The sequence below is a fragment of the Pongo pygmaeus genome, chromosome 9 (assembly GCF_028885625.2).
Source record: "Pongo pygmaeus isolate AG05252 chromosome 9, NHGRI_mPonPyg2-v2.0_pri, whole genome shotgun sequence".
Taxonomy (NCBI): domain Eukaryota; kingdom Metazoa; phylum Chordata; class Mammalia; order Primates; family Hominidae; genus Pongo; species Pongo pygmaeus.
This window is the reverse complement of record NC_072382.2, coordinates 128,239,427-128,267,327: the sequence shown is the minus strand read 5'-3', so window position 1 is coordinate 128,267,327 and position 27,901 is coordinate 128,239,427. Positions and strand designations below refer to the sequence as shown.

General features: G+C 54.2%; 1 protein-coding gene across 4 annotated transcripts in view; it reads left to right on the top strand.

Annotated features, from left to right (window-relative positions):
- The window catches only part of KIRREL3 (kirre like nephrin family adhesion molecule 3), a 592,978-nt gene extending 565,350 nt beyond the window's left edge, over positions 1-27,628 (top strand). For 3 of the 4 annotated variants that reach the window (XM_063671606.1, XM_054437750.2, XM_054437751.2), the window contains 10 exons: positions 1,861-2,009; positions 4,158-4,285; positions 5,962-6,088; positions 10,540-10,640; positions 14,128-14,326; positions 15,839-15,874; positions 19,624-19,731; positions 21,874-21,983; positions 25,406-25,492; positions 26,107-27,628. In XM_063671606.1, the coding sequence (XP_063527676.1) occupies positions 1,861-2,009; positions 4,158-4,285; positions 5,962-6,088; positions 10,540-10,640; positions 14,128-14,326; positions 15,839-15,874; positions 19,624-19,731; positions 21,874-21,983; positions 25,406-25,492; positions 26,107-26,550 (1,489 nt within the window). In that variant the 3' untranslated portion in view covers positions 26,551-27,628. The remainder of the gene's footprint in view (positions 1-1,860; positions 2,010-4,157; positions 4,286-5,961; positions 6,089-10,539; positions 10,641-14,127; positions 14,327-15,838; positions 15,875-19,623; positions 19,732-21,873; positions 21,984-25,405; positions 25,493-26,106) is intronic. The other variant, XM_054437752.2, reaches the window with a different exon arrangement.
- The last annotated feature ends 273 nt before the right edge of the window (positions 27,629-27,901 follow it).

Here is a 27,901-nt window from a genome sequence, read left to right as displayed (position 1 = left end):
CACATGCACACATGCCCATGGACACACATGCACACATGCGCATGCTCACACATGCATACACTCACACGGGCACACATGCACAGAGACATACACATGCACATGCTTACACATGCACACACACGCACACATGCACACACAAGCATGCACACACACTCAGACATGAACATGCACACACATGTGCACGTGCACATGGACACACGCACATGCACACATGCACATGGACACACACATACACACGCACATGCACACATGCACACACAAGTGCACATGCTCACACATCTATACGTGCATAAACATATGCCCACACTTTCACATGCAGACTCACACACGCACACCCTCACACATGCACACAGTCACACATGCCCACACTCACACATGCCCACATTCACACATGCACAAACTCGCACATGCACACACCACACACACAGCATGCACATGGACACACACACATGCACACATGCACATGCACATATGCACACATGCACATTGACACATGCACACACACGCACATGCACACGCTCACACATGCACACTCACACCCACACACATGCACACATGCACACACACCCACACTCATACATGCACACATGCACACACACATGCACACATACACGTGGACACACACATGCCCACACTCACGCATACCCACACTCACACACGCACACATGCACATGCACACACATGCCCACACTCACATATGCACACGTGCACATGGACACACTCACACATGCACACACACGCACATGCTCACACACACACAGGCACACTCACACATGCACATTCATATGCACATGTGCACACATTCATGCACACATTCACATGAACACACACATGCACACACATACATGTGTATACACATACACCCCTGTGAGGCTCCGTTGCTTTCTGCACACAGCAGGCTGCTGGGTCACTGGTCCAACACAGGGGTCACTGCCCCAGAGCCAGATCCAAAGCAAGCCAGAGGCCTCCTGTCCTCCCCTATTGTGTGGTACCGATTGGCCGACAAAAGAGCCTTCCGACTCACATCCCCTCACCAAGCCAGTGCTGGTGGAGCCATTGCCTCAGAGGAGCAAAGCCAGGCTGTAAGGGCAGAGGCCGGGCAGGAAGAAGAGCAAGTGCCATCTGGGGAAACTAGGAGGACTTTCTGGGGCGAGGAGACACCATGCAGAACCCCATGGAAGCAGGAGGTAGAACAAGACAGGAGAGCGGAGAGCTGGTCGAGAGGAAAGAGAGGGGCAGCCAGGGCTACTTGCTCACGCCACTCCTCCTGATGGGTATTAGTATTCCACTGTTTGGACGGGAGATGGAGCCCCTACAGCATACCTCTCCTACAGCTTCTCGCCTTGTCAGTGTGTGTGTGTGTGTGTGTGTGTGTGTGTGTGTGCTCGTGCACACGTATGAGCATGCATGTATGGGCATGCTCCGTTTGACCCTGGCCTCTGAGGTCATGGACTTGGCCTCCTTCTTTTCCAAAGGGGCCTATGATCCAGCTCAGAGCAGGACAATGAGCTGTCTGCCCACTGACAGTTGGATTTTCCATCGTCTAGCCAGCAGATGGGCTGACCAGCCGAGTAATCAACTCACCCCCTCCAGAATAACCCACTTGTTGAGTGCCACTGACTGCCTGGTGACCACAAACCAAAGCCCACTGCCTTCACAACCACCTGGATGGGAGCAAAACCAACTCTTTCTGAGCCCTTGAAGTAGCCCCTCTGTGAAGATTCCCCTTGACGGACCCCAGAGGACTCCCCACTTGCCACCCAACCCAGGCCTCATTTTTCCATGGGATGGATGCGTCCAGCTCCTGGAGGGTTGGCCTTGCCCCTCAAGGCCCACATCAGCCCCTGGCCTTTGTTGTAGGTGGGCCAAGCGGGGCCAGATCATCAAGGAGGCATCTGGAGAGGTGTACAGGACCACAGTGGACTACACGTACTTCTCAGAGCCCGTCTCCTGCGAGGTGACCAACGCCCTCGGCAGCACCAACCTCAGCCGCACGGTTGACGTCTACTGTGAGTGCAGTGGTGCATGCTTCCCCAGGCGAGCAGGCATCCACTGGCTTCTGCTTAGAGCTGGAGAAACCAGGGCTAGATTCATTGCACAGAACACAAGCTTCATGCGTCATGAGCGTAGGATGCTTTGCACTCGACAAAAAGCTGCTTTGTGCAGTGTTTCATGTTTATTTCAATCCCCATCATGACCCCATGAGTCAGGGTCTTGGCTGGGGCTGCTATGACACGTTACCATAGACTCGGTGGCTTAAATGGCTGAAATCAGGATGCCATCATGGCGGGTTCTGGTGGGGACTCTCTTCCTGGCTTGCAGGCAGCTGCCTTCTTGCTGTGGCATCCCATGGCAGAGAGAAAGAGAGAAGCAAGCTCTTGGGGCCTTTATTCCAAGGGCACTAATCTCATCATGAGGGCTCCACTCTCATGATCTAACCCCCCCAACCCGCGCCCCCGCAAAGCTCCTCCTCCTCCTACCATCCCACAGGGCGAGGATTTCAACTTACGAATTGCGGGGTTGTCGGGGGACACAAGCATGCAGGCCGTCATGGGTAGATATTATTATTCTCATCATCTGAATGAGGAGATGGAGGTCTGAGGTCACACAATAGGTGGCCGAATGAGAACTGAACACGGGCAATGACCAAATCCATTGCCCAGCCACACATTCCACTGCCTTCCACTGAGGGGACTCACGGACGTACCTTCTTTTTCTTTTTCTTTTTCTTTCTTTCTTTTCTTTTCTTTTTTTTTTTTTTTTTTTGAGACAGTCTCACTCTGCTGCCAGGCTGGAGTGCAGTGGCGAGATCTCTGCTCACTGCAACCTCCGACTCCCTGGTTCAAGAGATTCTCCTGCCTCAACCTCCCGAGTAGCTGGGACTACAGGCACTTGCCACCATGCCCAGATAATTTTTTTATTTTTAGTAGAGACAGTTTCACCATGTTGGCCAGGATGATCTCGATCTCCTGACCTCGTGATCTACCCGCCTCGGCCTCCCAAAGTGCTGGGATTACAGGCATGAGCCACCGCACCCGGCCCATCCCCTCTTTTTCACTGGAAGTCCGGCAGGGACCCACAGCAAGGCAGCCCACTGCCATGGACTAGCTGGCTGGATGTGTTCAAAACAAGCATCCTTAGCTCATACACTGCCCCTTACAGTTTTAAACTTGCTTTTACAAACTTTAAAAAACCTGACCCTCCCCCTCTCCCTTGAAGCCTCCAAAGAAAGTGCTGTTACTCCCTTTTTACATCAGGGGACTAATCCCAGTCTCCTGGCACCAGGCTTCAGGCTCTGTCTGCTCCCTGGAAGGAGCACTCTGAGGCCTGCCTGCCACGGTCGGACCCTGGGCCTGGAATCCCCGCACGGCCCCCACTGTGTGGACCGAGCTTGGTCTACAGGAGGCTCCAGACATACTGGGGAAGGTGGAGAGGGGCCTGCATTCAGCTTTTTAATGCTTAGGAGAGGGGTCGGAAGTGGAACCCAGGGCTGCTTTACTGAAATGGGGGTGACACGGAGGCTGGAAGGGCTGGAATAGGAGGGTGGCCTGAGAGCACCGGGTGGGAAACCCTGGGGGAGGAGGCATGGGTCACGAGAGCCCTGCCTCCATCACCCTGCATCTCAGAGCCCCCATCCACCCCAGAGGTGCACCAGTCACTCGATTCCAGGTCATGAAGGCTGAGGCTGGAGGAGATGGCAGCTAGCTTGAAGGCAGAAGCATGAAGATCTCAAGGGCCCAGATTTCCAGGGCAGGAGGAGGGCCCCTGCCCGCCACTGGGATGGTGGGGCTTCCACAGCTTTCTGGCACCGGGTGTGATCCAGACAGAGGGAAAGAGATGAGAGCCCTGGGGGTAAATCCAGGCAGAACTTGGTCCCCAGCACCTTCTTCCCAGGCCCCATGCTGCCGACCACCTCCGTGGGCCCAACAGAGGTGAAGCCTCGGGGAGAGGGGTCTCCTCCTTGCTTCCTGAGTCCCACTCCCAGACCCCAGACCCCGCCCGGACATAGGACTAAAATGGAAGCGACTGAGATGGCACAAGTACCCTGCTGCCTCCCTTCCCCCAGTCAAGGTCTGGGGGGAAAAGGAGGCAGCAGCAAGGAGGATCCCAGAGCTCACCACCCACCTGAACCTGTCTCCTTCTTCCTCCCGTCGCAGTTGGGCCCCGGATGACCACAGAACCCCAGTCCTTGCTCGTGGATCTGGGCTCTGATGCCATCTTCAGCTGCGCCTGGACCGGCAACCCATCCCTGACCATCGTCTGGATGAAGCGGGGCTCTGGAGTGGTGAGTCTGCAACGGGGGTGGGGGACAGTGGAGCAAGAAGGAACTGCTGTCCAGGCCCCTCCCACTATTAGATTGGGGGAGTCAGCCTCCAGAGTAAGCCACAGGGAGAAAGATCCCAGAAAGAGGAGGGGGAACCCAGGCACCTTCATGTGCCTGTCCCACCCTGAGCACATTCAGCCATTGCAGTCTTGCCCTGTCCTAAACCTTATAAGAAAAGTAGGTGGTCACCAATGTGCTGGGAGGGAAGGCACTAGAAAGGCTTTTCAAGCGGGCACAGTGGTACACACCTGTAGTCTCAGCTACTCAGGAGGCTGAGGTGGGAGCATCACATGAGCTCAAAAGTTTAAGTCCAGCCTGGGCAACATAGCAAGACCTTGGAAAAAAAAAAAGAAGAAAGGAAAGAAAGGAAAGAAAGGAAGGAAAGAAGGAAGGAAGGAAGGAAGGAAAGAAAGAAGAAAGAAAGAAAAGAAAAGAGAAAAGAAAAAGAAAGAAAGAAAGAAAGAAAGAAAGAAAGAAAAGAAAAGAAAGAAAGAAAGAGCCTTTTAAACTTCCCCCAAATAAAGCCACCTTTTAGCCTTGGACTTGGGCTTCACTTTCTTGTCTTCCTTTTTTTTTTTTTTTTTTTTTTTTTTTTTTTTTTGAGATGGAGTTTTGCTCTTGTTGCCCAGGCTGGAGTGCAATGGCGTGATCTTGGCTCACCACAACCTCTGCCTCCCAGGTTCAAAAGATTCTCCTGCCTCAGCCTCCCGAGTATTTGGGACTATGGGCACGGGCCACCACATCCAGCTAATTTTGTATTTTTAGTAGAGACAGGGTTTCTCCATGTTGGTCACACTGGTCTCAAACTCCCAAACTCAGATGATCTGCCCACCTCGGCCTCCCAAAGTGCTGGGATTACAGGCGTGAGCCACTGTGTCCAGCCTTTGTGTTCCTCTTTTAAGACGTATGTATTCTTCAGTGCATGAGATTGTCAGATGTCCTCACATAGGAAGGAACAGGGAGAGCCTCGGGCAGGGAAGCAGGGGGACCAGAAGGAAACCGACCTTTGTGTGGCCTGTTATGTAGCAGACACTACATTATCCTACCAGGCTCCATACATAGAAAGGGAGCATCTGAGAAGATAAGTAACTGACCAAAGAGACACAGGTGTTCACTGCTGGAGCTGGGATTCGAACGCAGACCAAGCTCATGCCAGAGCCTGTTTCCATCAGTCCAAGCTATATCCCAAAGGGATCCTGAAAATGACTCTGAAAACAGGTCCAGGAGCGCCCAGAGAAGTTCAGCTGTAGGATCATGTCACCCATGGCTAGCCTGGGAGAGAAGAAGCCACCGCAGGTACAGGGAGGTTCTGTAGGAGGAAACCTGGACGTCCCCAGTCAGGCATCCTCCTCCGGCACATGTGCCCCCACATGCCCCCAGCCCACAGGGCTGTGCTTGGGATGCAACATCCTCAGTCACATGGGGTGGCCTCCCTGCTGGTGGAGTCTCCTCTGTACAGCCCACAGGCATTGTCTGGGCCAGGAAACTTTTGGTCTCTTTCCTCCCCACCTTGCTTCTTACTGAGATGCGGGAGACTGCGTCAGTTACCCCAGGCCAGCCTCTCAGCTGCCTTATTCCCAGAGACGGAGCGCACCCCTCCGCTTGCTCTTGGCATCTGAGCCTGCCAATTCTCCTAGGTCCTGAGCAATGAGAAGACCCTGATCCTCAAATCCGTGCGCCAGGAGGACGCGGGCAAGTACATGTGCCGGGCTGTGGTGCCCCGTGTGGGAGCTGGGGAGAGAGAGGTGACCCTGACGGTCAACGGTAAGACCCTCGCTGGGGTGAGCCAGGCCTGAGGGAGGGGAGAAGGACCTCAGGCATCTTGGCACCAGGCATCGCCCCAAAGGAGCTGTCACTGGCACTGGCCTTGCTGTCACCTCCAACTATGGGTAGACAGCAATTAAGTCCACTTCTGGATTCCCTGTCAGACCCCAGGCCGAGAGAGGAAGGACCCGGGTAGTTTTCTAGTCACCTCTCTTTTTGTTTGTTACCTTCAAAGGGGTCTCAGCCCTAAGAGTGGTGGGTGATGAATTGTATCCTGGCCAAGAAAAAAAGCATCAGAGGTCGCTAGGCAACCAACACATCTACCCTTTCATCCACCCACCGTGGACTAGGCCCAGGAGAATTTTATTTTATTTTATTTTATTTTTTTGAGATGGAGTCTCGCTCTGTTGTCCAGACTGGAATGTGGTGGCAGGATCTCAGCTCACTGCAACCTCACCCTCCTGAGTAGCTGGGACTACAGGCACGAGCCACTATGCCCAGCTAATTTTTGTATTTTTAGTAGTGACAGGGTTTCACCATTGTTGGCCAGGCTGGTCTCCAACTCCTAACCTCAAGTGAGCCGCCTGCCTCCGCCTCCCAAAGTGCTGGGATTATAGGCGTGAGCCACCTCTCCTGGCCCCATGAGAATTTAAGAGAGCATCTCTGCAGCTCCTGATCAGCCTCTTCCCTTTGCGTGTGAGTCACCCAGCCAGGGAGCCCTGTCACCATCTCCACGAGGCCACGTGTTCAGGGCCCCCCTTGAGGGCAGGGAGCATGTCTTATTATATATAATAAAAATAATTGCAGCAGGGGAGTATTTTCACGGTGGGAGTTAGTAGATGAATGACTATTACATGAAATATGTAGGGACAAGGGCATCACACCAGGCCTGAATGATGGGGTGTAGACAGTCATGGAGAAGCTGGGACCTGGCTCAGGCCAGACCCAAGAAGGCTGTGGCACCAGGACGCAAATGCGGACATCCCTGCCCTATCTGGTGCTTTGGCCACAGGCAAAAAGCAAAGCTGCCAGTTCGACTCCTCTGCCATTTCCGAATGCTCCCCCCTCACCTCTGTCACGCCCACCGCCTTTTGGGAGGCCCCTGTTCCCACCATAGCCTGACTCAGATCAAAACCCCAAAGCTCTGGGCCCCTGCAGGAACAGAACCACCAACATTTGCAGGGCATCTGGGTCCTGGCCCCAGAGCAGGGCCCTCCTGAGGTCTCCAAATTAGCTCAGTGGGCTTCAGCTTCCTCTTTACCCAGAAAGCCACCTGCTGATGGCCTCATCTATTCTCCCCTTCGCTAGAAAACCAAAACCAGCTTGGTGTCTCCTCAGCCATACCTCTCTGCTGTCTCCATTCACCAGCTCCCCCCACACCGCCCCACATTTCCATTCCTCTCCCCCCCACCCAGCCCCACATTTCCATTCCTCTCCCCCCACCCCAGAGTCGTGGCAGCCCCCAAGGGAGGCTGAGTCTACCCAGACCCCAGCACGTTCACAGCCACCTGTCCTGGCAGAGCCCTGACTCGGAGCCCTCCTGCCTTTCCTGAGTGTCCCCAGGATGCCACCAATAAATTGGCACTGCAGGGCTAAAAATAACAGCATCTGATCACACCTCCGTATATCCATGGCAACACAGGCTGCAGCCTTTTCCTTTCGGCACAGGTGTCTGACACTTGGCTCAGAGCTCCAGGCCCCAGTGAAATCAGCGGCCCTCCACACAGCCTGCGCCGGCCAGGGCACTCGGAAGTCAGGCTGTCTGTGCCTGCAGCCGGCTCTGCTCTGCTGGCCCTATGACCAGCCAGCCCAGGACCCTCACACTCACTCACGCACTCCAGGGCCCCCAAGCCTGGAGCATCAAATGAGCATTGGCATTTCTGGGGAAAAGCAGGTGGATAAAAGAGGAGCTGACATCTGCTGTCACTTTAGACTTTCAGACATTTCCAAGGGAGATTTAAAGAGATTTCTTGAGGAGAGAATGCCACCTGGGGAACACAGGCCTGGAGGGACATTTCTCTTGGACAAGGAGGGCACTGAAACCCGGACCCTGGCGCTGACCAAGGTTGAATCTGCACTCTCCACGTCTCTTTGTCTCCCCTCCTCTACCTCCACCCCTGCCAGCACAAGCTCCCCGAGGCTTCCAGGCAGAGAAAAGCTGGAGGGATTGGAGGGAAGCAAAGAAGCTGCTTGTTTATTTCTGAACTAGGGTGGCCTCACACACCTGGAGGCAGGTGGATGAGTTCAGTGGCCCCGGAGGGGAGCGAACCAGACCCTCCAGGGGGCGAACTGTCTGCCCCTGCTTCTGCAGAGCAGGCAGAGGGAGGGTGAAGCCCAGTGGATGGGACCTGGGCATGGGCTGGAGGGAGCTGGTGATATGAAAGCATTCAAATGAGATCAGGTTTTTATCGCGACAAATCCCAGCCTTGGACAACTGCTGGCCAGCGCAGCAGTCCTTTGGGAAAGAAATTGGCACAGACCTCAACCGATTTGGCTCAAATCAGGTATCTGCAGGAAGGGGAGAGAAATCTTACTAACCCTCACCCCATTTCCCTTTACCCTGGTTTTCACTTTCTTTTAAGAAGCAGATGCATTTGATGATGGCTTTTAGAATCCTGAAAACCCCTCAGGGAATTCGTAGCTCCTGGGAAGCACAAGGAAAAGGTTTTGTGTGTGTGCGTGTGTGTGTGTCTGTGCGTGTTAGGGTTTTGTTTTGTTTTTTTTTTTTTTGAGACGGAGTCTCGCTCTGTCACCCAGGCTGGAGTGCAGTGGTGCGATCTCGGCTCACTGCAACCTCCGCCTCCCAGGTTCAAGCAATTCTCCTGCCTGCCTCGGCCTCTCAAGTAGCTGGGACTACAGGCGCCCACCACCACGCCCAGCTAATTTTTGTATTTTTAGTACAGACGGGGTTTCACCATATTGGCCAGGCTGGTCTCGAACTCCTGACCTTGTGATCCGCCCACCTCAGCCTCCCAAAGTGCTAGGTTTCTAGGTGTGAGCCACCGCACCTGACCAGAAAAGGTTTTATAGTATCATCACCTTTTAGTCCAGCAATAAAACAAAGCACCATCCGGTTCCTAAAACATCAATCTCCTCATCTCTTTGGGTCCTAGACCTGTTGGAGCTGAAGGATTTTTAGGAAGGAGGGCAGCGCTCAGCCCATTCTTAAAGCCATGGAGGGTCCCCCACGCCCACCTCACGCTGCCCCAAGCCCTTTTGCCTTCTCAAACTCAACAGAAGTCACTGGAGTGTCTACAGTACCTTTTCTCCCTTGGCTGAGAGCTACTCATAGAAATGCAAATCTGCTTTAATTAAGGTGGCTAATAAACAGCAATTATGTTTGCAGCAATTTTTGTTTTGTTCTCTGCATAATTCTGCGTGTTCTCCAGATGCGTTGCTCCCAGCTCTCTTTCCTCTGGTATCTGCCGTCTAAGTCCCAACTGTGACCCCCAGGGATTGGAAAGGGAGCATGACAATTTCCGTCCCTACACCCATCCTTCAACCACCCAGCCCAGCCAGGAAGCCAGCAGAGCCAAGGCTAAACTAGCTGCTCCTTCTTTTGTCTTTCACGGCCAGGCAGGCGTCACACGGGAAAGACTTGGGTTAGGTAACAGGCGGAACTGGACAGGAGGCGCTGGGGAACAGGCTCCCCTCCACCAGGTGGACTCTCTTGACTGTGCAATGTGGTGAATGAGACAGGCGCTCTCAGAACCTGACACCCATAAACATGTGCCACACTCTGTGATATGATAATATTGGGGTCAGTTTGGGAGCCACGGCCTCACTTGGGCAGTCTGGGTATAGACGTGGAGGCAGACAAGATGATGAACTGCAGGACCTCCTGAGACACAGGTGGGAGGAGGGCTGTGAACACGGCCAGCGCTTGCATTCCACCTGTCCGGGGTGATTCCCGCCCTAAGGAGAGGGACATCAACCATTTCTTCCCGTTGGTCCGGCTGGCCGAGCACCTCTCGTTTGTTAGGCAAGGGCGCCCTCTACTGGATGTCTGAGGAATGGCTTGCAGGGGTGCCGCTGGCTGAGGCGGGGGAGTCCTTTATCCAGACACCTCCCCACCCCCTCTCCAGGCTTACCACCTCCTCCCTAAAGCTTTCCTCGTGCGCCAGATAGAATTATTCTCTCTCCTCTGAAGTCGGTTAGCACTTTATCTGCACCGCTCCTGTGGTACTAACACTCACCTTTTATTACAGTTATTTATATCTTCTGGGGGTTCTGACTTAGAAGCGTTCGCTCATGATCCCTTGAGAGGTTTATGACTGAATGCCTAATTTATCTCTGAGTCCTCTACCTTGCACTTTACCTTGCACATACAGGCCCTCGGCAAATGTTTGCTGAATGCTTGGATTAATGAATACACTTCCGAACCCACCCAAGAGGGCGCCAGCAGGGACGTGCCCTTCCCGGGTGCCTAATGGGACGCTGTTTCTCAACAGGACCCCCCATCATCTCCAGCACCCAGACCCAGCACGCCCTCCACGGCGAGAAGGGCCAGATCAAGTGCTTCATCCGGAGCACACCGCCGCCGGACCGCATCGTGAGTGCTGCAGGGAGGGAGGGAGGGAGGGAGGGAGGGAGGGAGGGAGGGCGGGCGGGCGGGGGCCGGGCCAGCAGCCCGACGGTCACTTTTGCCAGTAGCTGGGTGACCAGCCAGGCGGTGCACACCTCCGAGGCTCCTTTTCCTTGCTGAGGAAAATTATACCTGCCTTGGCTGTCTTGGAAAAGCATCGTGAAGACACAATTGCAGGCCTTTCTCAGAATAGGCAGTGCTCTCCCAGGGTTCAGCTGCCATTCTGCTGAGCTCTGACATGAATGGCTCTGACCAAATTCCGCATCCTAAGGGCAGAGGGGCACACGAGGGTAGTGGAGAGAAAAGACAATGACTTCTTCCCTTTCCTGGGCTCCAGGCCAGTCTTTAGCAAAATCTTAGAGTGCAGTTAATAGTTAGCAACCCCTTTCTGTGCCTCCTGGAGCCCTTCTTGCCAGGTCTCCATGGCCTTTACTGTCCATGGCAGCCTGCCCTGCTACCTATCAATCGTCCCCTCTAAAGTGACCATTCCATTCTCCCTCCCTTCCTCAAAGAACTTACCCCTGCAGTGCAGCTAAGGCAACTGAGCAGTCCACCCTCAGCGCCTCCTATCAGGTATTTGCTTTTTTGTTTGTTTTTTGGTTTTTTTGGTTTTTGGGGTTTTTTTTTTGTTTTTTTTTTTTGTTTTTTTTTGAGATGGAGTCTCACTCTATCACCCAGGCTGGAGTGCAGTGACGCAATCTCGGCTCACTGCAACCTCCACCTCCCGGGTTCAAGCAATTCTCATGCCTCAGCCCCTTGAGTAGCTGGGATTACAGGCATCTGCCACCACACCTGGCTAATTTTTGTATTTTCAGTAGAGATGGGGTCTCACCATGTTGGTCAGGCTGGTCTCGAACTCCTGGGCTCAATCGATCCTCCTACCCCAGCCTCCCAAAGTGCTGGGATTACAGGCGTGAGCCACCATGCCCAGCCAGTATTTGCATTTTTTTGAAGGGAGGGTCTTGCTGAGCACGGAGCCTCATGTTTGTAATCCCAGCACTTTGGAAGGCTGAGGTGGGAAGATCGACTGAGCCCAGGAGTTTGAGACCAGCCTGGGCAACATAGTGAGACACTGTCTCTACAACAAAAAAAAAATTAAGGTGAGGGCAGAGTCTTTCTTTCTTTCTTTCTTTTTTGAGACAGAGTCTCTCTCTATCACCCAGGCTGGGTGCAATGGTGCAATCTTGGCTCACTGCAACCTCCGCTTCCTGGGTTCCAGCAATTCTCCTGCCTCAACCTCCCAAGTAACTGGGATTACAGGCACCTGCCACCACACCTGGCTAATTTTTTTGTATTTTTAGTAGATAAGGTTTCACCATGTTGGCCAAGCTGGTCTCAAACTCCTGACCTCAGGTGATCCAGGGGCAGAGTCTTGTACCCAAATCCATCTGAAACTGGAGGGATCTCAGGCATGAAAACAAAGAAAAGTGAGCATTTTATAGCACTACTCAGGGAAAACTATTATTTGTAGTAATTCCCAATGTCTGGCAAACTGCTAGAAGACTGTCCAGGGGTGGAGTGGGCAGGGCAGTTGTGCAGGGAGGGTGGGGCTGGCCGTGGAGCTGAGGTCACCCCTAACCCGTGCGTGCGGGGGCTGAGACACCCAGGCTGCACCAACTGAAACTGTCATCCTGTAAACTAAGATATTATTAGAGTATTATTGCTGCTACACACTTTCTCAAGCATTCAGTTCATTCACTGTCTGAAAGATTCACAAAAAAATTGCAAGAACTCACGAATAAAACGAATACCTACGCCTCCCCATTCACTTTGCTCTTTAATGTTTTTAATTATAAATGTAACACATGCTCATTGTCAAATATTCCATTCACTCTTGGACATTTTCACACCTTCTCTCCAGAAATATCTGATTCTAGGCCAGCGGTTCTCACTGGCCCCAGGGGACATTTGGCAGTGCCTGGAGACATTTTGGTTGTCATCACTTGGAGAATACTCCTGGCACCGGGTGTGTAGAGGCCAGGGTGCTACTGACGTCCTGCAGTACCTGGGACAGCCCCACAGCCAGCAATGGGTCAGTCCAGCGTGACAATAGCGCCAAGCTTGAGAAACTCAGTCCCTCTCATCAGCCCTGAACCAGGGTATACGAGGCGCTTACACGATGAGATGCAGACGGTGTATGTGGCTGGGTCTGAAAACTGTTAACCGGGAGCCCTGTAAACTAAGGCAGACGAAGGTGATTGCAAACAGAGCTCTGCAGACACATTTCTCACACAGACATACAACGTCACACAGGTAGACACGTTCATGGGGCTGCTGTCCTAACTCACACCCACCCAGGCAGCTGCAGTCCCAGGGGGCACTTGTGTGGAGGTGCAGTGCGCAGGCCAACAGGGCACCCACTTTGCCCAGAAAGATGCTCCCAGGCCCCTTTCTGGGATGGAAAGACCCTCTGAGGATGCCCCGGAGTATGTGTGTGTACATGTGTTTGTGGATTGTGTACATGTATGGTGTGGGTGTGTTGCCATGTACATGTGTCATTGCATATGTGAACATGTATATCTGTCGGTGGTGTGTGTACTTGTGTGTGTGAGCACATGGTGTGTGTGTATGTCATAATGTGTGTACCTGTATGTACACATGATGGTGTGTATGGCGAATGTGTGTATGTGTTGCAGTGTGTGTTGTGGTATGTACATGTGTGTAAGCATGCTTGTATTGTGTGTTGTATTGTGGCATATGGTGCGTGCATCTTGGTGTGTGTGCGCATGTGTACATGTATTTGGGGGAGTGGCTGTGTCTTGCGTGTAGATGTGGTGTCATGTCTGCCATGTGTATGTACATGTCTGTATCATGTTTTTAGTGTGAAGTGTGATGCGCATGTATTGTGATGTGTGTATGCATGTTGTGGTGTGTGCACGTGTGTGCAGGCATGTGTGCGATGTGATGTGTTGTGTGTGATTTGGTGTGTGCATGTGTTGTGATGCATGTTTATGTGTGTTGTGGTACATGTACTTGCGTATGCATGTTTGTGGTGTGGTGTGTGTGCACAAACCTGTGTGTATACACATTGGTGGTATGTGTATGTGGTGATGTGTGTGTTATAGTAGGTGCACATTTGTGGTGTCTGTGTAGAGCTGTGTGTACACATTTGTGGTGTGTGTGGTATGTATATAAACGTGTTGGCCATGTGTGGGGAGCTGTGCATAGACGTGTGATGTGTTTGTATGTTGTGTGTGCACACGTGTACATGCATGTTAATGCCGTCTGGGGAGCTGTGCATGCCCATGTGTGGTGATGCATGTTGTGTGTGCACCTGCATGTGTGCATACTTGTGGTGTGTGGCGTGTGTGCCTGCATACATACCCGTGTGCACACGTGTTAGTGTGTGGCAGTGAGCATGAACACGAGCAGGACAGTGGCACTGTGACTCTGGTGTGGGCGTATCCTGAGCCCCTCTGGTGGGGTCTCCTCCTGATTCTGCACCCCCGGGCAGGCCTGGTCCTGGAAGGAGAATGTTCTGGAGTCGGGGACATCGGGGCGCTATACGGTGGAGACCATCAGCACCGAGGAGGGCGTCATCTCCACCCTGAGCATCAGCAACATCGTGCGGGCCGACTTCCAGACCATCTACAACTGCACGGCCTGGAACAGCTTCGGCTCCGACACCGAGATCATCCGGCTCAAGGAGCAAGGTGAGAGCTGCCAGGGCCGTGAGGGAACGAAGAACGATGGAACCAGAGGGGCCCTCTCCTCGCCTAGGGCAGGGCGCAGGTGGCTGCAAGGTGGGCCACGGCCCAAGGACAAGCCACAGTGCTCTTCCTGGCCGGCCACACAGCCTAGCCAGCCAGCAGCCTCCTCAGCCAGGCTCTCGCTGAAGCAAGGGGCACGAGCCTCCACCAGAAACCAAGAAAGGGAAGAACACAGCTCAGAGTGGCAGCCCTTGAGGGCGATGCTTCAGTGGGAGGTGACCACAACAGTGAGCAGGCTGGTGGCAGTGACAAGCTGCCCAGCAGCCTCCAGAGGCCCTGGCTTCTGTGCCCTGCCCTCCGCCGTGGGCCCTGGTCTGACACCAAAGTGTCATGCCTGGGTGGAGTGTGGGATATACTGGCATGGGTGTGCTGGGAACCTGGCCCAGCCACAGTTAAGATAACAAGCCCATCCAGTTACTCAGACAGAAATCCCACAGAGGGCACCCAGGCTAAACCCAAGGGGTTGGGCTTGCTTGTCCAGATCCCTAGGGTCAGGGGCTGGGCTCAGATGACCTGCAGACCCAGGAGGCATATGGACCCCTGGACCTCAAAGGCAGTGCTGGACAGAGCAGCCAGGTGGTGGGAGGGAGGAGAAAGAAGCCTCACCCCACTGTGCCCCCGTGTGCTGACGTCCCAGCTCCTGGTCAAAGATGCTCAGATCTCCAGAGTCTGCTCAGAACTGTCAGGCACAGACAACACGATGGGGAGCCTTGGAGGGGCACGGAGGGGTGGCTCCAGAAGCCCCACCACAGCCAGCAGCAAGCCGGGTTCTGAAAGGGGCAGTCCATCTTGCCCTTTTGCCAGCAGGGGCTAAGCCATGGTGGACCAGGGATTCATGCTCAGCTGGGCCTGGGCCTCTGGATGGGCCTCGGGAGCCCAGGAGACCTCAGTCCTGGCAGTCTCTGACACCCTCATAGGTAAAGGTCCATTCGCAGGCTGTCAGGCCCAGCAAGAGATTCTAGGCCACGTGGGTGGTCTCAGCCACCCCCCAGGCCTCAGTAGGCCACAGCAGGATCACACCTATGGGTCAAATCACACAGCATCTCCCAACACCGCTTCCCTAATAGGTGCTGCTTTGCATAATGCTTTGCACATAATTTGCATAATATCATCCACACATCATCCCAAACCTTCCTGGTCCCCTGTTGCCTACCCTCCGTGTCTTCCCCTCGGTGCCCCCACCCCCATGCCCTCCCCCGAGTGTTTTCACCCCAACCTTCCCAGACCCCTCCGAGACGTGATTTCTCTCTCTGGTCCCTAGCCCCTCCAGAGTCTCTAAGTCAGTCTGAATGAACTCCAAGTTCAGCTGGGCTAGCCTGGATCTGTTGGGGGTCCCAGAGATATGACTGGGAAAGGAGCCCCTCACCCAGCCCCCCTCAAGCAGCTAATCCCCAGTCCCACCCCACCCTGGCCAGCCAGGCCCTGGCTGTAGACGCTTGCTTTATTTCCAAACAGGTTCGGAAATGAAGTCGGGAGCCGGGCTGGAAGCAGGTATGGAAGGAGATGATGAGAATGGCCCTGGGAAGGGGGGAAGGGACTTCTTGGCTAGCTGGGGAGGGAACCCAGCAGGGGGTAGGGAGGCCTGTGCTGGCCGCTAATGTCTCTGCCCTCCCCCGTCCTGAGGGTTTAGTGTAGTCAGAGCAGTGGGGAGAGGAGGTCCCAGCCAGCTTGGGCCTAGGGACCCCAGAAACCTGTCTCCTGCCTGCCACTGGAACCCACAACTCCTTCCTCTCTGGGACACTGGCTCTCGCTCCTCCCTGCTCCATTCCTTCCATCCTTTCTCTTCGGGAGCCCTGACTCCTGGCCTCTGGGGTCAGCTGGCCCCTGTCCTGACTGCCTTCTGCTTCCAGGCTCTCTCCGACCCTTCCCGCTTCTCCACATCATCACCAGCTTGGCCACTGCTTCCCAGGACGCTGGGGGGCCCCAGCCCCTGCTGTGGCTTGTGCAATCCATGCTTGCTGTTTGCCACCCCTCCCTACTCCTGCAGTCCCCGTGGAAGTGTCATCTCACCCCAGGCTGAGGCTGCAGGGCAGCGCCTCCCTCCCCAGGCACACGCAGCAAAGCAGTCATCAAGCCCCCTGGGTGGAGTTGCTCTCAACCCCACCCCAAGCAGAAAACCAGAAAAGAGAATCAGGAAAAGCAAGCCAGGCTCTATGGCCATGCTGAAGACTTGAGTGGTCCTCCATCCCAGGCCTCCTGCCACACTGGCCCCTGGCCTGTGTTAACTTCCTCAGCAAGCTCCACGTGGGATCCTCATGCCCCTGTCTCTGCCCCTTCTGGCAGACATGCCCCTATCAGAGCACCAACCCAGGGCACAGGTCACTCACAGAGGCCCCTGCAGCCCACGCTGGGGCAACCCAGAAAGCTGCCAGCCTCCCGCTGCCTTCTCCCCGGGTCCATGCTAGTGCTGAGGGTGGTGTCTCCTGTCTCCGTGTCTCCTGTGTCTGCTGACACTCATCCAGAGCTCCCCGACACCATCCCCCCTCGGTGGCTGACTCCTGGTGCCTGGCACACTTCCTTGGATGGAGGGGAGGCTGAGTGGGGACAGCCCCTCCCTCCAGTCCCTCTCCAGGGGCCTTGCAGGGGAGGCTCTGTGCAGAGAGGAGGGGCCTGCGCAGCGCCCTAGACCAAACCTCAGGAAGCCAGGCAAGGTGGAAACACACACAGGCAGGCTGGGGACTGGGAAGAGATGCCACCCCGGGGCACTCGCCCCCACAGGACCCCCTGCTCTCGCCCTGCCCACCTCCCTGGGGACCCTTGTCCAGCTAAGAGGGCACCCCTCCCCCAGCCGTCAGCAGCGTATGGAAACGTGGGCTGGGGATCCCAGGATCAGAAGGCACCTTCAATGCCGCTGCCCAGCTCTCCAGGGTGCAGAGAAGGCACTGAGGCCCAGAGGTGTTAAGGAGGCTTCCATGGACATGCTTTGGCTCTGAGTTCCACTGAGACAAGCCCGGTGTTTTTCCAAGGATACTTACTAGGAATCTGAGGAGAAACCAACCCAAATCAATCCAATTCAAAAGCAGAGAGCCAATGAGCTGCCGCAGCAGTTTCCCTTTCCTCATGGAACTGAAACCTAGAGACATTGTCATCTATTGGTCAAGGCAAGCTCAGCTGAGGCCCAGCCCGTTTTCTCAGTCTGACTGTTGAACCAACGCGGGCACCTCGCGTTTCAATCCCTAAGTGTCCACCACTCCACCTCCTCTTGGTCCCCTCCCCGTCACCCCCGCAGTTGTCCTGGCCACTAATTGGTAGGTAACCAATGGCTTCGTGTGTAAGTCCTGGGGTGGCAAAGGGAGGCGCCAGCTTAACCAGCAACACTGCCAGCCAGGGGCGCCAGCTCCCTCTGGCCAGAGGGCAAATGGCTGCCCCCCTATCCCCACCCCTCGATACCTCCTCCCAGCAGCATCTTCAGAGGCCAGGGTTTGAGGTCTTTCTCCTCTCTTTAAGAAAAAGACAACAAGAGGCTTACAACCCAGAACTGATACCTAGCTGTCCCCAGTCGCCCACACTGACGAATGCAGGGTAGGCCGGGGAGGGGCTCAGTCTTTAAAAGGAACTTTCCTGGCCTTTAAGACTATGAACTGCTGATCGGGTGTGGTGGCTCACGCCTGTAATCTCAGCGCTTTTGGAGGCTGAGGTGGGCGGATCACCTGAGGTCAGGAGTTTGAGACCAGCCTGGCCAACATGGTGAAACCCTATCTCTACTAAAAATACAAAAATTAGCCAGGCATGGTGGCATGTGTCTGTAATCCCAGCTATTCGGGAGGCTGAGGCAGGAGAATCACTTGAACCCAGGAGGCAGAGGTTGCAGTGAGCTGAGATCAAGCCACTGCACTCCAGCCTGGGTGTCACAGCCAGACTCCGTCCCAAAAATAAAAGACCGTGAACTGCTGGTGACCTCTTCCCAGGTAACAACAGCAAACACCAAACAGGGCTGGGTGCCAGGCTCTGCTCCAAGGCCTCTGCCCACATTCACCCAGCTCAAGCCCATAACAACCCTCAGAGGGGCCGGTACCATTATCCCCATCCTACAGATGTAAGAGAGGCAAAGTCAGTTGCTCAGAAGAAGGGATGGAGCCAAGACTCAGAGCAGCAGCAGTCTGGGCGGTACCGAGCACATGAGATGTGGAGGATCTCACATGTCACTCTGTGGGTGGAGCTGGACAGGGTGGGAGTGGGGTGAGTGGAGGGGTGGGGGCAGTGAGAGGAGACCTGGATTGACCCTGGCTGGGCAGCTCCTGTCTGTCCTTGGCCAAATCACTTGACTTCTCTGGACCTCAGTGAGAGCCCCAAGCTCTCCCTGCCCCAGCATTCTCTAGTTCTATTCCCGATGGACTCCTCAAGGCCCTAAATCATGTGCTCAGGCCCCACTTGCAGCCATAGAAGGGCCAGGGCTATCTGGAAGATCACCCCCGACTCCATCCTTACCCTCCCTGTCCCTACCCCCACTCGGCTTGGGCAGGAGACAGGCTGCAGAGACTCAGCAGGGGTGAGGGCTTGCCTGCCTGGTCTGTGGGCCTCTCTTGCCAGGAGGGATGCAAGGATGCTCAGAGGGGGGACCTCGAGGGAGAAGCTGTAGACCTGGAGATGGAGGGAAAGGGGCCTCTCTCCTTAGAGAGGTGGCAGTGGAGAAGCTGTAACCCTGCTCCCTGGCCCCTCAGACTTGGACACCTGAGGGCCACAACTGATGCCCAGCAGACCTGCGGGGAAGCTGCTTAGACCTGGAAACACTAAGAGCCGGATGTCCTCTATATTCACCCGAGAAAGGGAAGGGAAGGAGAGAACATACTGAACAAACAAGGGCAGTGAACATAGTCATTTTTCAAAAAAAACCAGGGCCTATGACTCACTGGCCACTGTGTGATAGAGCATTCCTGATTAATGCCAGAGAGAGCTCCATCATGCCAGCCTCACCCCTCATCTCCGGTCTTCCTGTCCCCTGGCCCTCCCTTCTCCATGTCCGCCTGCCTCACTCTCCTTCCTCTGCCCTTTACCCCAGTTCCCCCGCCCTCTCCTCCACCCACCAAGCCCCCATGTCCTCCACCCTGGTCTTTGCAGTCCCAGCTAGAGCTGACCCCAGTTGGACTCGGCCTGTGCCGGCCCAGGCCCCACTGAGGCATTTCCCAGGAGGGCCCCATGTGGCAGGGGCTGCCTCCGCAGGAACGGAACGGGAAGAGATCTTGGGGGGATAGTAGGCCATTCCCCACCCCTCGTCAGCTGTGCCTGCTTCTCTCCCACAGAGTCTGTGCCGATGGCCGTCATCATTGGGGTGGCCGTAGGAGCTGGCGTGGCCTTCCTCGTCCTTATGGCAACCATCGTGGCCTTCTGCTGTGCCCGTTCCCAGAGAAGTACGGGAGGGAGATCCGGGATCTCAGGGAGGGGGACAGAGAAAAAGGCCAGGCTTAGGCTGCCCCCGAGAGCAAGTAAGCAGGAGTGCAATGAACAGGAGTCCTAACAGTGCTGTGAGCTCCTGGGGCAGGGAGTGGGTCTGATGCATCGGTGTACGTGAGCCTGGGCAACATGGCTTCTGGCAGAGTGGGCACTAGGCTGAGGTTGACCTGGACTAGACTGAACTTCATCTGCCGGGCAGCCAGCATTTTGGATTGAACACATAGCTCTTTCAATCAGGAACTGTACAGAAAGATAGGGGGAAAAGCGGTTTGTGATTTGATCCTTGCTCTACAAGAGCTGTTAGTCTAGAGAGACCCCATCTCTACAACAAAATAAAAATAAATTAAAGAGCTGCTAGTCTCACCAGAAAAGCAGGTCACTCACACAGCTGTGGGGGAGTGGGTGGGGAAGCAATAAAGGAATTGCTTTGAGCAAACTTTTAAAGGTCTTCAGTGATTACCAATAAAATTCTAGTGTTTGTGCATGCTTGAAGAATTGCATGCATGCAGGAGATAACGTGTGAGAGATTGGATGGCAGAGAACAGGTGAAGACAATGGAGACACAGTGTTCCAGTCCCACCTCTTCTGCCGCATGACCCTGGGCCAGCCACAGTTATTCCAGGCCTGTCTCCTCATTTATAACGAGGATATGACTCTGATGGCCCCATCTGGCACTAACATTATATAAGTGTAATGCGAAAAATGAATCACCAGAATGGGTCTGCTCCTCTGCCACTCGGCAGCCTGCACATGTTTGAAGAAAGCTGTTCCCCTTGCATTTTCTGCACTCCAGCTAAGCAGCCTTGGCACTCATGACCACCCCAGCAATGATGTGGTCTCAGGACCTCCATCACCACCCTCTCAGTGGAAATGATAGGGAAGCATATAAATATATACACATAAGCATATATATACGCATATATATACGATTTTTTTAAATATAGGGTCTCTCTTTGGCCAGGCTGAAGTGCAGTGACGCGATCTCAGCTCACTGCAACCTCCGCCTCCCAGGTTCAAGTGATTCTCGTGTCTCAGCCTCCTGAGTGGCTGGGATTACAGGCATGTGCCACCATGCCTTGCTATTTTTTTACTTTTTTGCAGAGACAGGGCTTCACCATGTTGCCCAGGCTGGTCTCGAACTCCTGGCCTCAAGTGGTCCACCTGCCTTGGCCTCCCAAAGTGCTGGGATTGCAGGCATGAGCCACTGCACCAGCTCCTCAAGAATTTCCTTTTTTTTTTTTTTTTTTTTTGAGACAGAGTCTCATCCTGTTGCCCAGGCTGGAGTGCAGTGGCACAATCTTGGCTTACTGCAACCCCCACCTCCTGGGTTCATTCAAGCGAGTCTCATGCTCCGCCTCCTGAGTAGCTGGCATTACAGGCGCCCACCACCAAGCCCAGCTAATTTTTGGATTTTTAACAGAGACGGGGTTTCACCATGTTGGCCAGGCTGGTGTCAAACTCCTGACCTCGTGATCTGCCCACCTCGGCCTCCCAAAGTGCTGGGATTACAGGCGTGAGCCACCGCACCCAGCCAAGAATTTTCTAACAGAGCTCTCCAACTAGAAACAGGCTGCCTCCTGCAGAAGTAGCAGTAAAGCTTCCATCATGGAGGAGTCGACAGAGAAGCTGCCCACCGCCTCGGGGGTGTTTCTCTTTGGATGGGGGTTGGCCATGGGCAATTTAAGGTCCTTTCCAACACTGAGATTTGTGGTTCTACGAATGGAGGGATTGGAGCCCGCCTGGTAGAGTAGGTCAGAGAAGACTTCTAGAAGGAAGTGAGAATTCAGTAGGATGAAAAGGACCTAGCTCAGTAAGGTGGACAAGTGGCTAAAGACGATCTTTCAAGCCAAGGGTGCATGGCTGAGGGGCATGTGACAGGAGCCAGGCCGCCCATGGGGTCAGCCCCCTCTGAGGCCCAAACGCCCACAGCATCTCCATATGGAGGTTCTATTGGTGGGGGGCCGGTGAAGCTGCTGAGTTCAGGGGCTGGAGGGGAAATGCAGAGGGTGGCAGGGCAGGGGCAGGGGACTGCAAGGGAGATTGACATCTCAAAGGTAAGAACTAAATCTATCGTCTACACTTTACTATTTTATCTCCAGATCTCAAAGGTGTCGTGTCAGCCAAAAATGATATCCGAGTGGAAATTGTCCACAAGGAACCGGCCTCTGGTCGGGAGGCTGAGGAGCACTCCACCATCAAGCAGCTGATGGTAAGAATGCAATTACGCCCCATCCCATCCCGTGACCCCATTCCCAGAAGGTCCTGGGACTAGAGGCTTCTCAATGAACTAGATGCTTCCAAAAAGCAGAGCAGCGTTCAAGATGCCCCCCTCCCCCCGCCCACCCCACAATAGGTGAGGCACACACTCTTAGCCAACAAATGTGATTGTGTGCCTGCCATACTGTGCTTGTGTTCTGCAGACTCAAAGACATCTAAGATGCAGTCCAGGCCAGGTGCAGTGGCTCACGCCTGTAATCCCAACATTTTGGGAGACCGAGTTGGGCGGATCACTTGAGATTAGGGGTTCGAGACCAGCCTGGCCAACATGGTGAAACCGCATCTCTACTAAAAATACAAAAATTAGCCGGGCATGGTGGCGGGCGCCTGTAATCCCAGCTACTCAGGAAGCTGAGGCAGGAGAATTGCTTGAACCCAGGAGGTGGAGGTTGCAGTGAGCTGACATCAGGCCACTGCACCCCAGCCTGGGTGAGAGCGAGACTCCATCTCAAAACAACAACAACAACAAAAGATGCAGTCCACCCTTCAGAGAGCCTGGCTCTTCAGTAAGGAGAAAAGACATATGCATAAATTGCCACAATATGTTGCTATATAACATATAATCCCCTCCCCCGCACACACACACACAGCTATTGTAGATATTCAATACATGTCCCTCTCCCTCATCCCCCGCACCCCACCAAAACAGTCTGCAAGAAACACAGGTTCCTCCTTGGGGACTGGATTGCCAGTCAACTCATCAGTTCTCCAGCCACATCAAGCCTGCTCCTCCTCATCCGAATCCCCATTTATGGGCCATCATCTACCCAGTTGTCCAAGCAGAAACCTAGACAACCATGCTAGAAGTTTCTGGTTGCCTTAGTTGTAACATGTTGGAGTGGAGGCAGCAGAGCAAGGGATAAAGTAGATGGGCTTTTTGGTGCCTCCGTGTCCTCATCCATGAAATGGGTCTGAAAGCTGCAGTATGCAGGGCTGTGGTGAGGGTGAAGTGGACAAAACTCAGAAGGGCTTGAAGCCCATGGAACACAATAAGTGCTCAACAAATATTAGCAGTTTATGTTGCTAGAGGGTGAGCAGCTGCTGCTGTGTTAATCCCGGGGTTTTCGGAGCCTTCACAGGCCCTGGTGGAGACTCACAGACGTTTACTGAATCAAACTGACTTTTCCCTTGGCTACGCTTTCTCTCTCCAATTGATTTTCATGTCCTGTCAATTCCACTTCAAAAAGTGTCTCAAATGTGTGCCCCACCTGTCCTCCACCATCCCTTCTTTACTTCCGGCCTCATCATTTCTCCCCTGGGTGATTACAGCAGCCTCCCAGTTGGTCTCAGCCTTGTAGTCTTTTGTCTCTTTTCTCAATCCACCCTCGAGAGCCTTGAGAAAGGAGTCTTTCTAAAATGCAAATCTGGTCCTGTTACTTGCCCACTGAAAATCCCTCACCGGCTCCCCACATCTGCTGGACAAAGTCCAAATTCCTGGTGTGTCATCAGGGCTCCTCAATGCCAGGCAACCACCGACTTCTCCAGCTCCATTTTCCGGCCAAGTACACCTGGCCTTCCGGACATGCCAAAGAGCTGGATTCCTGGCCTTCGAGTCTTTTAGACTTCAAAGGCCTGTGCACCGGCTGTTCCCTCTGCCTGCTAATTTTGTCTGTTGAATCTCACATTCTCCTATAACAATCAACTCCAAGATGTTCCGGGCTTGTCCTCCCCACCCCTGGCGGAGCTGTGCACCTTCTGCTCTCCCAAAACACTTCATGTGTGCCTCCTTCGTGGTGCATTCCCCCAATTCCATGTCAGCTTCCCCAGTTATCCCAGAGCTCCTCAAGGGCAAAGGTCATGTTTCTGAGTCTACGCTCATCTATTTCCCCTGGGGCCTAACACAGGGCCTGACAGTGTTAAAATTAACACAGTGGAGTGTTTAGTTTTACGAGGGAGGAAACCACAGCCTAGATGTGAGAAGGGATGATGTCTCTATACTTAAGCTTAATCAGGTGTGTCCTTCATCCCAAATGGGACCTTGAATTCTCTCCCATTGGGACATTCTGTTTGCCTCAGACTGTCTCCACATCCCTTAGTCCAAATGCACAGGCAAGAGTGGGGCCAGCTCAGTGTCAGCTGGGAGCAGAAGGGACTTGCTGAGGGCTCTGGGCTAAGCCACCCCTTGAGGATATCGTCCTTCTTGCATTCCCTTCTTCACCTCCTGGCCCCAAGACAGGCAAGAAGGGGCAGACTTAGAAGTTGAATCTGATGGGAAAGAAGGTCTCCAGTCCAGACAGCGCCAGAGCATTTACTGGAAAAATGAACCACGCGGTCTCCTTAGTGAGGACGCAGCCGGGTGGCAGCACTTTGGCTGATTCTACGGGGCTCCAAAAAGAAACGAGGAAAGCAGGTTGCAAGGGAGAAGAAACATCCCAGCCCAGAGAGTAGGAGGGAACCTACTACCTGTACCGTGCAACCAGCAGAGACACATGGCGAGCCTCTCGTGTGTCACAGGTTAAGCATCACTGTGGTTATTCAGATTAATTCATATGCCCACTGTGTGTGGAGTATGCTTTTTCATCTTATGTCTAATAGTTTTGTTAATTTTCAGTAATTTAGAGCTAAGCCACTTTGCCTATTCATTCAACATATACATACCATTTGAAGCAGCTCTATTGTGTATCAGGCACAGTGCTAGGCATTGGCAAATAATTAAGAGATTCCATCCCAAAAGCATGCAAGGTCAGTGACCACAACATGCAAAGCACTGAACCAGGTGTGGGAGGACCCAGAGACAAGCAGGAAGTGATCCTTGCCCTCAGGCTGTTTGGCATCTCTAAGGAAGATAACTTTTCATGAGAATAACAGGTGTGGCCCATGTCGCCAGCATCTCACAGATGGTTATTCCTTGTGACTCCCTAAGGCCTGCACTAGGCCTGCACACTGGAAAAGAAACTGCCCTAAGGAGCCTTGCCGTGCCCAGTGATTGACATTCTGAAATTATTTATCTACAAGTCCATCTCCCTGATGAGCAGAGTTGTATCTTAATGTACGTTAATCTGTGGATCCCTGGTCCTTAGCAGGGCACCTGGCCAGCATTTTACAATAAACGTTCAGTCAATGGAATTGAATCAGCCATGTGAGATCTCTGGTGATGCCCTCGCCCAAGCGAGGAAAGTATGGCCTCGGATACCCGCCCCTCGCCTCCCCTACTCACCCACCCCCGTCAACTGCTTCCCTGTCTCCTAGGATGGGGCTCCAGGAACTCATCTTGACTCTTTCACATGGTCCAGGCAGTAAGGGGTGGTGGGGGTTATATAGGGCAATCTTTTGAGTTTCTGATCTCATCTTTCCCTTGGGGGAAGTGGAGGTTTAGCCACCTCCTATCCACTGAGCAGCCTTTTTGGGTTGCAGATGGACCGAGGTGAATTCCAGCAAGACTCAGTCCTGAAACAGCTGGAGGTCCTCAAAGAAGAGGAGAAAGAGTTTCAGAACCTGAAGGTAAGAAGGGCCCCGGGTTATAAGACACAGCCATGGAATCTGGTCTTTAGCTCTGATGGCCCAAACCCCAAATCTATACAACAAATGACAGCAAGTCGGAGAAGAAAAGGCCAGAGGCCAGCTTGGTGGCAGGTGCCCGTCCCTGCCTAAGGCACCTGCTCTCCCTACCCCAACGCTGAGGAGGCTGAGAGAGCTAAGGCTGAGACTCCCCAGTTCTCTTCCACAGCCTCCTCACATGTAGATTCAAAATGAAGCATCCACGTTCTGGACAAAAACAATTAAAAAGCCCGACTTTCAAATGACCTTGCATTGCCCTGACATAAACCCAGTCAAGAGCCTCTGCTTCCCTCCTTCGGCCCTCAGCCCTCACCCTTGCCGGCCCTCCCCTCCTGGGGTCCGCAGTCCCCCTTCTGCCATCTCCTGTTCAGTGTCCTTCTTCCCCTGCACCTTCCCTGCAGCTGTTCACCCCTGAGTTTGCTCCATACCAGGTTGCTCCCTTCCTCCTGTTTTCCCTCTTCCCTCCCCGCATAAGGGGACGGGCTCAGCCTGGAAACCCCAGCCACGCTCAGTGGAGGCTCCACCAGGTGACGCTCCTCTTCCTTTCGCCCATCCAGGACCCCACCAATGGCTACTACAGCGTCAACACCTTCAAAGAGCACCACTCAACCCCGACCATCTCCCTCTCCAGCTGCCAGCCCGACCTGCGTCCTGCGGGCAAGCAGCGTGTGCCCACAGGCATGTCCTTCACCAACATCTACAGCACCCTGAGCGGCCAGGGCCGCCTCTACGACTACGGGCAGCGGTTTGTGCTGGGCATGGGTAGCTCATCCATCGAGCTTTGTGAGCGGGAGTTCCAGAGAGGCTCCCTCAGCGACAGCAGCTCCTTCCTGGACACGCAGTGTGACAGCAGCGTCAGCAGCAGCGGCAAGCAGGATGGCTACGTGCAGTTCGACAAGGCCAGCAAGGCTTCTGCCTCCTCTTCCCACCACTCCCAGTCCTCGTCCCAGAACTCTGACCCCAGTCGACCCCTGCAGCGGCGGATGCAGACTCACGTCTAAGGATCACACACCGCGGGTGGGGACGGGCCAGGGAAGAGGTCGGGGCACGTTCCGGTTGTCCAGGGAGGAGGGGTACTTTGCAGAGGACCCCAGAATTGGCCACCTCCAGGACAGCCTCCCAGCGCCTCTGCCACCGCCTTCCTTCGAAGCTCTGATCAAGCACAAATCTGGGTCCCCAGGTGCTGTGTGCCGGAGGCGGGCGGGTGGGGAGACAGACAGAGGCTGTGGCTGAGTGCGCTGTGCTTCGTGCTGGACACCCATGTCCCCGGCCCTTTCCTGGAGGCCCCTCTACCACCTGCTCTGCCCACAGGCACAAGTGGCAGCTATAACTCTGCTTTCATGAAACTGCGGTCCACTCTCCGGCTCTCCGTGGGCTCTACCCCTCGCTGACCACAAGCTCTACCTACCCCTGTGCCTGTGCTCCCATACAGCCCTGGGGAGAAGGGGATGATGTCTTCCCAGCACTGAGCTGCCCCAGAAACCCCGGCTCTCCACTGCTGCTCATAGCCCATACCCTCGAGGCTGACAAGCCAGAAATAGCCTTGGCTAAAGGAGCCTCTCTCTCACCAGGCTGGCCGGGAGCCCACCCCCAATTTGTTTGGTGTTTTGTGTCCATACTCTTGCAGTTCCGTCCTTGGACTTGATGCCTCTGAACTCTGCGGTGGGACCGGCCCCGTCAGAGCCTGGTGTACTGGGGGGAGGGAGGGAGGAGGGAGCCTGTGCTGACGGAGCACCTCGCAGGGTGTGCCCCTCCTGGGCTGTGTGACCCCAGCCTCCCCACCCACCTCCTGCTTTGTGTACTCCTCCCCTCCCCCTCAGCACAATCGGAGTTAATATAAGAAGTGCGGGAGCTTCTCTGGTCAGGGTTCTCTGAACACTTATGGAGAGAGTGCTTCCTGGGAAGTGTGGCGTTTGAAGGGGCTGGAGGGAAGGTCTTTAAGATGGCGAGACTGCCCTTCTCAGCTGATAAACACAAGAACGGCGATCCTGTCTTCAGTAAGGCTCCATGAGAAGAGAGGAAGTATATCTACACCTCACCCCTCCTAGTCACCACCTGAAATAAATGTTAGGGACACTACTCCAACATGTCTGTTCTGTTCTTTTGTTCCTACAAAGTCACAGGAAGAACCCAAGAGCTCATAGAATGCGTTGGGAACCCAAGGTTCTCTGTCCTCCTTTGATTCAATCTTCCTAGACAATGAAGGCAGTTGATAGCTCTGGTTGTGGTGGCAATAAAACCTACAGGCTGACTCCTCTCCTCTGTGGGTGGACCCAACCCAGAGGATGTGTGGGACTCACCAGCCACCTGACTCAGCCAAATATAGCTCAGAGGCAGAGTGGTCACACTAGA